Source organism: Leptinotarsa decemlineata, unplaced genomic scaffold (assembly GCF_025532065.1).
Source record: "Leptinotarsa decemlineata unplaced genomic scaffold, Ldec_3_MD MMD2_P_RNA_scaffold_2, whole genome shotgun sequence".
Taxonomy (NCBI): domain Eukaryota; kingdom Metazoa; phylum Arthropoda; class Insecta; order Coleoptera; family Chrysomelidae; genus Leptinotarsa; species Leptinotarsa decemlineata.
Window position 1 is genome coordinate 761,407 of NW_027412529.1, and position 13,638 is coordinate 775,044.

The window sequence follows — 13,638 nt, forward strand, 5'->3', positions numbered from 1 at the left end:
AACTTCAAAGCTTCACGGCCAGCTTCACGATTTCAACCCATTTTTAGACCTCTCAGAGCAAGAACTAACTAACATCATGCTCAATTCTCCAATACTTATATGTTATGTGTATGAATTTCAATAGCATTTGTTCCTATTGTGATATATTCTTCATTAACCTTCATAACATTATTAGAATTGCAAACGTGTACTTGAAGTAGGTAATTAGAATTGTTTTTTCTTTTCTTTCATTTATTTTTCGTTGTTTATGGTTATGTATGTGAATATAATTTTATATTGTCTTGTAAATGAGTAACTGTTTTTTCAATAAAGCTATTATTATTATTATTATAACAACTTCAGGAAGTCTCAATATATTCAGAAATTAACTGAAAAACTCTTGCCCAGTGACACAGTGTTTTATTCATTATCAATTGAACTATTACTATTATTATATTAGGTTGCCTGCATTGTTTTTCAAGCCAAGCTTTCAATTGTTGTTTGACAACTGCCAAACAAATCGAATATGACAGTTACCTCACAACATGTCAGATAGAAGAAAGAAAATTTCCAACAGCTCAATGACTCTGCAAATATTTTACGACCCCATTTGGACAGACAGTAAAACAAAACCCGTTTTCAATGATACTCTAATCCACCAACTCCTTTCCAGGTATGGGCTATCCCATGGTGGGAATGAACATGCTGATGGACCCCAGCATGCTGCCAATGAACAACTACGGCATGATTCCCCCGATGCTAGCTCCTGACCCCAGTATGATCCCTGCCGATCCTGCTCTGATGATGAACCCGGTCAAGGAGATTATCCATTGCAAATCTTGCACGTTATTTCCTCCTAATCCTAATGCCCCCCTGCCAACGACGCGGGAGCGTCCCCCAGGTTGCAGGACCGTTTTCGTGGGGGGGCTGCCTGAGAATATGACGGAGGAGATTATAACTGAGATTTTCGAAAGGTGAGATAGGGTATAGCAATTTCTTGTGGTGTTTTTTTTGGGTTCATAACGTTCCACAATCAAAAAAATAAAGTTAAATCAGTAGAGATCTGCTGTTACTGCGTATTATTAACTACTACCAAGTCAAATTAGTCAGTACATGCTGTATGATTGAAAAATATTAATTAAAAAAATTTAAAATTAGCCGTAAGGAAATGAATATTTTCGTAATAAATTTCGAAATATTATTCTCTCCCAACTACCTATACAGTAGGGTGTGGGTGTGGTAAACGTCTGTCGAAAAACAACTACTTCCCCGGCTAATACCACGTCGGATTATCCAGCCCTACTGTGCTTATGTATGTGTGATTGAAATTGTTGAAAGGCGAGTCCAAGTATAACACGAGTCACTGAATACACTCGTTTTCTTAATATTTATTTTCATTTTACATTACAAAAATTCGAAAACAAGAAACAAAATAACAGATATATTTATAATCTCAGTTTTATTTGGAAAAAAAATATGATACTTTGAAGTAAATAGAGAGGGAAATTTCGAGAACATGTTATATTTCCATGAAACGCCTTTTAAGAGCTTTTCTTTTATAATTTTTCAGAGGACAGTCTCTTTTTAAAGACCAGCAGTAATCGGCCATCATGTCACAATCCCATCGACCCTGATATCTTTCTTCCATTACTTTTAGATCTTGGTGGAACCGCTCTCCCTGCTCCTCACTATAATTTCCTAAATTATCTGGAAATTTATCCAAATGGTTGCGAAGATAGTGTAACTTGATACTCATATTTGCTCCTAGAATCTGAAAGTTTATCAGCATATTTTGTACAATTTCTTCATAATTTAGTGCTTTATGGTTACCTAGGAAATTTTCGACTACCAACACAAAACTTTCCCAAGCTTTACTTCCGGAACAGTCATAACTTTAATAAAATCAGTGTCTTTCATCAATTGCCGTATTTTTGAGGACCATCAAATATTCCACCTTTCAACTTCTCCATACTAAGTTTTGGAAATTTTCTACAAATATATTCAAAACAATCTCCTTCCTTGTCCAAAGCTTTTACGAATTGCTTCATCATTCCTAACTCAATATGCAATGGTGGAAGTATAATTTTGTCTCTGCTCACCAACGGCTCTCTTATTACATTAGCTTTACCGACAGTTAAAGAATTTCTTTCAGGCCAAACATCTCGTTCCCAATGACGTTGCTTTGCTCTACTGTCCCACAATACAAATGAAGCAAGGGTATTTCTGTATCCACTTTATTGACCAAGTAAAAAATTAACCATTTTTAAATCCACACAGATCGACCATTGATGCTCCGAGTAATTGATTTTTTCTAAAACTAATTTGACATTTTCATATTCTTCTTTGAGTTTTGTAGAATGGGCAATTGGAATTGATGCAAATTCATTTCCATTATGCAGTAAGACGCATTTTAAACTTCTTTTACAGCTATCAATAAAAAGATGTCACTCAGTAGGTTTGTATTCTTTCAAACCCATGTCTAGAAGCAGCTTCGCAATATTATTACAGTATACCAATCCTTCATTTTCATCAAAAAATTGTAATAGCTCACTTTCTCGCGTTCTGTACGTTGTAATTGTAACTGTCGGTGCCAAAAACATTTTTTCTTTCAATCTTGAAGCTAACAGTTCTGATCCTTGTTTTGATAAATTTAGATCACGTATTAAATCACTGAGTTCGTTTTGAGAAACAACTTTAGCGCAGATGTTTCACCCTTCCATTCACTTCCACTGGTGGACTGATTCGATTTCTGTGAATTTGGCAACATCATTGTTTCTGAAGGCATGCGAATCACTTTTGAAACATAAATAGGCCGAGGGAGATTTTCACTGTGTAAAACAGGACATTTTGTAGACTGTAAGTCTGGATATCTCCACGTTTGATTTCGATTAAAACCTTTAGCATCTACTACTCAAAAGTAACAATCATCGAAATGTTAGGCTCCATCAGAGCATAGGAATACCAAAGTCTAATCCAGAACGTTCTCCTTTTTTCCACAACCGCAAAGACTCAACGCAAGACTCACAAACTTTATTAGGAACCCATGATTTATCTAATTTGTCCATTTTAAAACCGAAATATTCAGCATAAGTTTCCTTAACAAAGTCTGTGATATTTCATTTTTGTTTTTTTGATATATAAATACCACAAATATAACAGAATAAATCACTACTATATTTGCACTTCCTTCGTGACAAACTCATGTTTAAAAAGACAAGATAAATATATTAGAACGGACACTCAACAATTGAAACAAAATATTAACATATAACAACTTATCCAGATTTCCGTGTTAGTACTTCAATATTATCAAATAACTGAGTTCTCAGCTGTTTTGCAGAGCAAGGAGCCCGAGAAGTGGGGATCACGTGATGTTTGTACGCGCAAAAAAGTTGCGCAGAAGCCTAATCATGACTGAGAAAATAAATTTTGTTTACTAACAAGCCGATTATTATTAAAAATACAAGATACGAAAAAATCATAAAAAATAGAGCACATTCAGTACTTTCATGAATATATTCGTGATTTAGGCACTCGAAAACATAAAAATTTGCAAAAATATCCAGGGCAACACAAAAAAAAAATTTTTTGTAGAGCTGTGTAATAAAAGAAAAAATCCTGGTCTGCCCGAAAATAATATTGTATTTATTTATTAAGTAGGCAAGCCTAAGCAAGAAAAATTACAAATTCAAAAATATCTCACGACCTTTACTATGTAAATATAGTAACATTTTAAAGTACCTTTCAAGGAAAACCAAATATACATACATATCTATAGATTATTAGGTTATTAGGTTAGTTCACATTAAAAAATAAAAAAAAATTACAAATATCATAATGAGCTGTCACTAATATACTTCTTTAATGATGACTTAAATTGGTTTATTGAATTAGATTCTTTTACAAATTGTGGTAGTTTATTAAATTCGTTTAAGCCTTTATGAAATATACTATTCATTCCAAATTTAGTGTTAGTTTTATTAATGTAAAAATTGTTATTTCTTCTCGTATTGTAATCATGAACTTCATTATTTCTCAATAAGAATTTTTGAAAGTAATTGGGTAGCAATCCTTTATGCAGCTTAAATATAAAGATCATAGTCATATATAATATACGTTCTTCAACTGAAAACCAGTTTAGACACTGTAACATCGATTTAATTGCTGAGTAACGGCTACATCCCAATATTAATCGCATGCCCCGATTTTGAAGCTTTTGCAATTGCGCTATTTTATTTTTTACCAAGTAGAAAAAGTAACGTTGTACAATAATCAAAATGAGGTTGTATTAGGCTTTTAAAAGAGTCAACCTAGCATACATAGACACTTTTTTACATATACGAGAGAGAAAAAAAAGTGTCTTAGATATTTTTTTACAAATGAAATCAGCATGACTATTTAGTTTTAAATTTTTATCAATTATGAAACCCAAATATTTTATTTCAGTCACAATTTCAATGCTAACATTATTAATATTTATAACAGCATTTGCCCAAACAATTTGATCATACTTATAAGATGATGTCAAAATCATACTTTTTGTTTTATCGACATTTAGTTTCAGTTTATTAATAAATAAATATGTTTCAATGCTATATAAAGACCTATTCATTTCAACAATTGCCTGATCCAAATTATCATGTATACAATAAACCAATGTATCATCTGCAAAAAGATTTATACAGTGTGATCCAGATATGTGATTAATATCATTTAGGTAAATAATAAAAAGCAATGGACCTAACACACTACCCTGGGGTATGCCACTCTCAATTATAAGTTCATCTGACAATTCTTTTCCAAATTTAGTTTTTTGTCTTCTGTTGAATAAGTAACTTTGAATCCAATCGAAAACAATCCCTGATATCCCATAATATTTTAATTTTTCAAGTAGAATATTTCGATCAATTGTTTCAAATGTCGCAACAATGTACTGATTTCTATCAATTGTATTTTTCCATTCAGTTATTAAAAATTGTAGAGACGTTTCACATGAGTGTCTAGCTCTAAAACCTGATTGGTTGCCTATAAACAATTTATTGGTATTAAAGTACTGAATTAATTGGTTATATACAGACATTTCTAACACTTTTTCAAGAGTTGGTAGTATATTTAATGGTCTAAAATGTTCAGCTTTAATTGAGTTAATTTTCGGTACAGGAACAACAGTGGAAATCTTAAATTGATCTGGAAACACACCGGTTCTAAGTGATGTGTTAATTAAATTTAATATTGCGTACCCAGCCACATCAAAGCTTTTTTTTAAGAAATTATCATTTAAAATTTCTGCTTTGTTAGTTTTGTCAAGCGAGAATATAATATTTCTTAGTTCATTAATTGTTAAAGTGATCAGTATTTTGAAAATGGTAATGATATTGTAAATAATTTTACTATAGAATTTCAATCTATTTATAAACCTAATGAGCTGACTAATATACCAGAAATTAATTATGATAATACCTTCCACATAAGTAACTGCACTATTAGTCTGGGAACGATTCTAACCAAGCTAGGGGAATTAGTCAATAATAAAGGTCCTGGACCGGATGGAATACCAAATATTTTATTGAGAAACTGCCGATTTACACTTGCAAAACCATTATTAGCGCTTTTCTCTTCTTCTCTGAAATTTGGTATATTTCTTCTATACTGGAAATCAAGCTTCATAACTCCTATTCATAAATCTGGTGATGAAGCTAATATACAGAATTATCGCCCAATAAGTATTGTCAGTGCTACACCCAAAGTGCTTGAGTCCACAGTATGTGACGAAATCAAAGATTCAGTTAATCAAGTTCTTATAGATGAACAACATGGCTTTACCAGAGGCAGATCAACAACTTCCAACCTACTGTTATTTTCACAGTATGTGTTGAATGCTTTGGAGGAGAAACATCAAGTAGATGTCATTTATACTGACTTTTCCAAAGCATTTGACACAGTGAACCATTCAATTTTCTGTGAGAAATTGAAAGCATTTGGATTTTGTGGAAAACTCTTGGAATGGCTGATAAGCTATATTAGTAACAGATCTCAATATGTAAAAGTCAAGAAATTCATATCTCACGAAATTAATGTTTTATCAGGTGTACCACAAGGAAGCCATCTAGGGCCGTTTCTTTTCAACATTTTTATTAATGATATCAGAGTTAACTTAAAATATACTGACATCTTACTTTCTGCAGATGATTTAAAATGTTTAAGACAATTCAAACACCTGATGATTGCTTAGTATTACAGACAGATTTAAACAGATTTAGTGAATGGTGTTCACAAAATGATATGAATCTCAACGTGAATAAATATAAATGTATGACGTATTATAGAGTACTTACACCTGTAAACTATGATTACTACATATCAGGAGAACTTTTAACATGTGTCAAATTTGTAACTGATTTATCAGTAGTGATGGATAAAAAACTGGACTTTCACCTACATTATAATTATGAATTTGATACAAAAAAAAGGATGAGGGAATCTTCCAAAGAAAGAAAGGAAGTAATCAATTTGAAAATAAGTAATTCTATACATGGATGTGTAGATCATGCTAAGAAGTAACTTTCAGACACAAACTGAAAGAAAGTCCTCCTGAAACAGCTACTTCCATATAAACATTGAATTACACGAAAGAAAAATTTTTTTCGAAACAAATACTTCTATATGAACACTGAATTATACAGAAGATACTTTTCTCTACTCAGTTTGTATTTCAAACATTCGTTGTGGAATAAAAATCAGATATCATTCACATGAGTTCTACTTTGAATGAATGGTAATAAATTGTACTTACATGGAACACTGTCACCCTCACTGGTATACATCGATGTTTCGCCTTAAGGCACTTGCCCCAAGGCTCTTCAGTACCAAATTGGATAACATTATAGAAAATACACGCAAAGCAACAAAAATGCTAGGCTTCATTTGTCTAACTTCCAAGAACTTCTCTAATATTGAATGTATAAAAATGCTGTATTTCACTCTGGTAAGATAAGTCTCAGATTATTGCAGTTCCATTTGGTCAGCCACCTATGAAAGTTCTGCACTTAACATTGAACGGGTACAAAACAAATTTCTTTAATATTTGGCGTTCAAGTTAAAAATGCCCTTGAAGGACCTTTCATTAGATGATATTCGTAGGGTTGCAGATATAATGAAGCTAAGTAGTCGTAGAGTGGAAACTGACTTGAAACTCTTATTCCAATTATTGAATTCTCTTATTAACTGCCCTGCATTGCTAGCACAAATTGGCTTACATGTTTCTTCTAGAAGTACAAGGAATACAGAAACATTTGCAATAGATTTTCATCGTTGTAACTACGGTAAACATTCTCCCCTGTCTAGAGTTCCTATTGATGGTAATAAAGTCGATCTGGACTTGTTTTCATTGAACGAAACAAAATTTAAGTTTGCATTACGCTCGCTCAGAAATAAATTATAAATGGTAATTTATTTATTTATTTACTTTTACAAACACAATATTGAATTGTAATTAAAAGTAAGAGAGATAAAACTACAATAACAAAATAAGCTTAAGAACTACTAACTAAAATAAAACAAAACCGTAAATATAATAGGAAACAACAAAGAAATTAAATAAATTATCACAATTTTTAAAATGTATACAAGTACCTATAAATTAAGTTACCCAATACCTAGAAATTAATCCGGCTGTGAGAAAAAGTAGGCCCTTATCTCTTTGGCATTTGTTTTAGTAAAAAGATCCACGGTGCTATTTTCAGTTAAAATGTTGCAATGATTTAGCATACGGGTGATTGGCGAGTTATCAGAAAGGCCGATGAAGAATGTTCTCTTGTCCTGTCTACGCAGGTTTACCTTAGGCACCAACAATTTCACATAGTTGACCAGAGATGATCCCTTGTACTTTACATTATTAATTATATAGTATACAAAAAGAACATCCTGTAATGCACGCCTGCTCTGTAAAGTAACAATGTTAAATTCCTTGAGCATGCTTCTGTAAGACACCATAATGGGATAGCAGCCATAAATTTTGACATAAAGATATCTAAGAAATCTTTTTTGAACTTTTTCAATCAAATCTGCGTTGGTCTCTCCCTGTGGTGACCAAATAACAGAAGCATACTCAAGATGAGGTCTAACTAGAGCATTAAATAACTTTACAATACACCCAACATCTCTAAAGTTTTTTGTATTTCTAATAACAAAACCAAGAATCTTATAGGCTTTGTTGACAATATATTCATAGTGAGTGTTGAATTTGAGGTTACTTTGAAAATAAACTCCTAAGTCCTTACACTCAGACTTACGCATAAGTGGAACGTTTTCTACTTTGTAAGAAGCAGAAATATAGTTAATTTTCCTTGTGAATGTTATAACTGAGCACTTATCGATATTTAAGAACATTTTGTTACTTTCAAACCACCTGCAAACCGAATCAAGATCTTCCTGCAATTTCATGCAGTCTTCTAGGCACGTTATTAGCTTAAACAGCTTAAAATCATCTGCGAATATAAGGCAAAATGAGTGTAAAATGCAGTGAGCTAGGTCATTGATGAAAATTATGAAAAGAAGTGGGCCCAAGTTGCTACCCTGTGGCACCCCAGATGTTACAGAAAACCTGTCAGATAATGACTGCCCCACCCTGACTTGCTGATATCTGTCAAGCAAATAAGATTTTAAAAATTGCAGAGCTGCCTCAAAAAATCCAAAATCACCAAGTTTCTTTAATAGTATGTTATGATTAACTTTATCAAATGCCTTTGCACAATCAGTCATAATTGAATCAAGTTGCTCCTTTTTATTAATAGCTTCAGCAGCAGATTGAGTGAATAAAAAAAGGTTCGTAGCTGTAGATCGATCTGGAAGAAAACCGTGTTGTTGTTCTGCAAATTTAAATTTAAAATGAGTGTAGATGTCATCATAGATAATAAACATAAACATCCTCAATTATTGAATTTTCCATATCTTAATCATTCGTTTATTTAATTAATATTTCAATTCAGTAAATTTATTTTCTCACTGTTATTCTTTATTAATAAATTAGTAAGTTAGATGTAATTATTTGTTATATTCATATAATTTATTGTGAAATCTCTTAAACTTAATTGGGTGATACCCGTTAATGAATAAAAAAAAAATTAATTGTGGGGATACCATTCATTTGAAATCACAATTCTGTGATTCAGTAGCAGTCGTAGTTTTTCAGCAACTAGAAATTATTTTTTAAAAACGTTAAATATATGTGTTTGATGCCTGAAATTTTTAAAAGGTGTGGAGAGATTACAACGCTTCGTCTGAGCAAAAAGTATTTCTGCCACATGCGATTCCTCTACGAAGCATCCGTTGATGCGGCCATCTTTTTGTCTGGATACAGGGTCAGGATCGGTTCGAATGCTGATACTGCCAATACTGGCAGGCTTCATGTCGACTATGCCCAGGTAAGTTTTGATCATGGTAAAAATATCACTGCTTGATGTTATTTTGGTTTGGCCGCGTTGATGATAAATATGTGCGTATGTAATAACCTGACATTATTAAAAAAAAAATAGTAAACCTCTCTCCTGAATAGAAAAAAAAACCCTTCATTGTCCAAACAGGCGCTAGACGCAATTACAGAACAAAATATACAATTTTGGGATGAAAGTGTTAAAATATAGAAAATTAATACATATCGTAATGGGCTTGTTTCATGATTTTTGGTTTATAGTTCACTTGATAGAAATTTCAAATTGAGAAACAGTGCACTTTGTTTCAGCTCTGTAAGTACCGTAGTTTTGCCGTAATAAATGTGATAGGACGGTGACGTCACGGCCCTATTCCCGCTTCGTGTTCGATTGACCAATAGAAATAATCAATATTGCCAAAATTCGTAATATTTACGAAGCCTATAATTATCAATTCAATTATAGAAGTGTATATGAACCCGTTAACGTTTCAATTAATGACAAATTTTCCACATGGAATAAAACGTACCCGAAAAATCATGTTTGGAAATAAGTTCTATATCTAAAATCAGTACGCAAAGTCGAAAGATCAAAAAAGATTTACCTAAACTATGATTTTATTCATTATTTAATAATATACAGTTATGAAAATCAAAAAAATACAACAAAACAAACTGGATTAAAGAATCAATTCAAATATTCAATTTAATAATAATAATAATAATCTCTTTATTTACTCAGATTGATTTATATAACCACAGGAGCAGAAGTACAAATGAAAAAGAGGAAAACGTCAATGTACAATATTGAAAAGAAATAAAACTATACGAAATAGATGTCACAAAGTTATAAATTAAAAAATGTGTAAAAAAATAAAATAATTAAAAAATATATATACATACACACACACACACACACAATATATATATATATATATATAATATATATATATATATATATATATATATATATATATATAATATATATATATATATATATATATATTATTTTATTCTCACGTTAGTAAGTTCTCCATATTTATATATTTTTTACAAGATATATAATATTATTATTGTAGTTGTCCTGACGAAGGTGTGAAATATACCGAAAGCTTGACATATAACAAAGAGTTTTCTTTGTAACAGCCCAGCTATTGACTGCAACCTCACGAATTAAATCAATTTATAGTTAATCCAGTCACTAATTATTCTGTTATATATATATATTAATATATATTAATATAATATATATATATATAAATATATATATATATATATATAAATATACACACACATATATGCACACATACATATACATACAAACATATATTCACATATATAACATACATATATACAACATACACAGATGTATACCACATAAATATAATAATAGATAATTGTTTCCTATACACACATATAGTATTGGATTACAAATAAAAGTCATCAATACTGCAGCAGTTCTTTGACAGAAGAAGTTGCTTCAGCCTTGATTTAAAAATGTGTACATTTTCGGAATTTCTGATATTGTCGGGGAGTTTATTAAAAAGTTTGCAGCCTTGAAACTCAAAACTTTTTTGGAAAAGAGCAGTGCGATGTTTACTAGGTAATAATAAGTGGGCATTCCGAGTAGAGTGATTATGATAGGCTCTGTTAGCAGCTAAAGTGTTTCTATTTCGATAGATATATGTGCAAGCTTCCATTATATATACTCCTGCTAGCGTTAATATTTTCAAATTCTGAAAAGTTTCTCTACAAGAATCTCTATAGCCCAACTTAGCAATGATCCTAATAGCATACTTTTGTATACAAAACACACGAGACACGGGAGAGGATGTGCCCCAGTTAAGAATGCCATATCTAAGATGCGAATTGAATACAATCCTCCTCAATATGTATAACCTCAATATATATATTATAACACGGAGCGAAACCCGAGAAAACAGCTCATCATATATATATATATATATATATATATATATATATATATATATATATATATATATATATAATTTCAATATTAAATTTTACAAAAAGGATTTGAAGCTTTATATCTTCTATTAATTATCTGCGAGCGCTTTCGACAGTTAGTAGTACTGTCATCTTCTAGGCACACCTCAAACTGAACTTGCCATCTTGTCGTCTGCCTCTTTATACGGTCAGAGCGTCTTACTCAGGTTTTTCAGATACTTTAGGTAAATTTGCCTTTATTTGTACTGCATCAGGTACTCTTCTTTGTGTTAGATCTTCTCTAGGAATGTGTATGGTTTTGTTTAATATATTGAATGTGAGGTCTTGTTGTGTTTTGATTTGTACTTGTTCCTCGATAAGTGATTTTATGACTGTTAAATTTATGGATGTTCAAGTTTTCCCAAATGTCCATGCGGTTTCCCTTGTTGACTGTTTTTATGAGTTTTATGTTCTCTGGTAGGGGGAAATTATGTTTGTTTTGTATGGCGTGTGTTGCCATATATATATATATATATATATATATATATATATATATATATATATATATATATTACAAATGTAGGTTTTCACGGATGGTAGAATATGATGTGTTGTTCTTCCGGGTGTTCATCCGTTGTGTACTATTCGATAGTCGACGTTTCGCCATCATCTCAGATGGCATTATCAAGACGAGTTACTGCTTCGCTTCGAGAGGTGTAAATGGGTAGGTGGTATATTTAATAGGTCCCTTTTATTTATATGACATTCATTTCAGACTTTGTATTTTATCGAAGGATGGAAAGTTTTGATTTAATTTTTTATTTTAGCTCGACCAAGATAGTAATGGTAAAATTCAATCCAAAAATAACCTGAAAAATATTTTTCGGAATGTAAACTAATGACACGGAATATGCAGCAAAATAGGCACCTGCCAAGACCTACCTTTCACAAGAAAAACGTTCTTTAATTAGATAATTGTAAAAGTTGTTTTCACGCCGAGTTGACAACAATAATAACAAAAATGGCGTCTTTCAAATTGGATCATCAGATCTGTGATTGGAAATTAAAAATCAATACACTTGGCAACTCCGCTCTAGACACGATCAATTTTATTGGGACGACAGACACGCGGCCAATTTAAATTCTTGCTTTTCGAATTGTTCTTTTTTTGGCAAATATAAAGAGATCATGAGATCAGTTAGGCTTGATAAAATATAATATACCCCTAACTCGATCAGTCTATTAGCAAACCAGCATCATTTTCCATAGCATGAAACAAGCCCATTGTAATATATTTATGGAATGTATTACTATTATGTTGCTCAAGTTAGAGTGTTACGGCATTAGAGGTGTACCTTACAAACTATTATCATTCTATTTCTAACTAAGAGACAACTCTATTTCTGATCTTCGAACTACCGAATATGGAGTTCCCCAAGGCCCGGTACTTGGACCGTTATTGTTTATCATATATATAAATGATATCTGTCAGCATACTACCATTAATACTTCTCTTTGCTGACGATACCAATAAATACTTCACTTCATTTAGGCGAGAGATGATCAATACGAGTGGGAATGCAGACAGCGGCAGTTGCAAAGAGAGCAACGCCACCGTGAAAGGATGGAAGAAGAAAGGCTCAGACCCCCTCACCACCCCCAGTCGTCCACTACACGGACCACGAAGCCGCCGCCGTTTCGGAAAAGATAAAACAGGACGATTCGTTTGCCAAAGCGGTTCAGGTACGACACAGGGATCCCTCCCGAGCCCGTTCTCGATATAAACTCGCTCTTGACGTTTCAGACCGTCATTACATGGCTGGAGAGGGGCGACTGCAACAAACGAAACGCAAACAACTTCTACTCGATGATCCAGTCTACGAATTCGCATGTTCGGAGACTCCTCAACGAGAAGAGCCAGTACGAGGAGGAGCTGAGGAAGGCGAAGGATATTATGAGGGCCAGGATGCAGGGAATCCTGTTGCAATGTGAGTAGTTTTGTTGTTTTCTGGTCGGTCAAGCAGGTTGTAGTAGGGACGGCGATTGAACGAGCCATTCGGGTCCTAGGCTGTCGATAAGTATGCCTACAAGTCGCGGATCTGCTTGTGTCTGTCCACTCGATGAGTGTCTTAATGTTTTCGTCACCTTGTTAACAAGGTTCACTATACCTTAACAGGATATTATGACGATTCACCATATTTTTGACAAAAATTTTTTATTTATACTTATTCGCTTTTCTCTCCTTATATTATCAACTTCATTTTATTTACATTTTACCATGTGAA

The 13,638-nt window shown here is 32.4% G+C and overlaps 1 protein-coding gene across 1 annotated transcript in view; it reads left to right on the forward strand.

Moving 5' to 3' along the window:
* Positions 1 to 466: 466 nt before the first annotated feature.
* The window catches only part of LOC111513518 (ecto-NOX disulfide-thiol exchanger 1), a 32,071-nt gene continuing 18,899 nt past the window's right edge, over positions 467 to 13,638 (forward strand). Inside the window, 6 exon segments of the mRNA XM_074180818.1 lie at positions 467 to 600; positions 653 to 953; positions 9,233 to 9,401; positions 12,906 to 13,002; positions 13,005 to 13,096; positions 13,158 to 13,341. Of these exon segments, the coding sequence (XP_074036919.1) occupies positions 525 to 600; positions 653 to 953; positions 9,233 to 9,401; positions 12,906 to 13,002; positions 13,005 to 13,096; positions 13,158 to 13,341 (919 nt within the window). The 5' untranslated portion in view covers positions 467 to 524.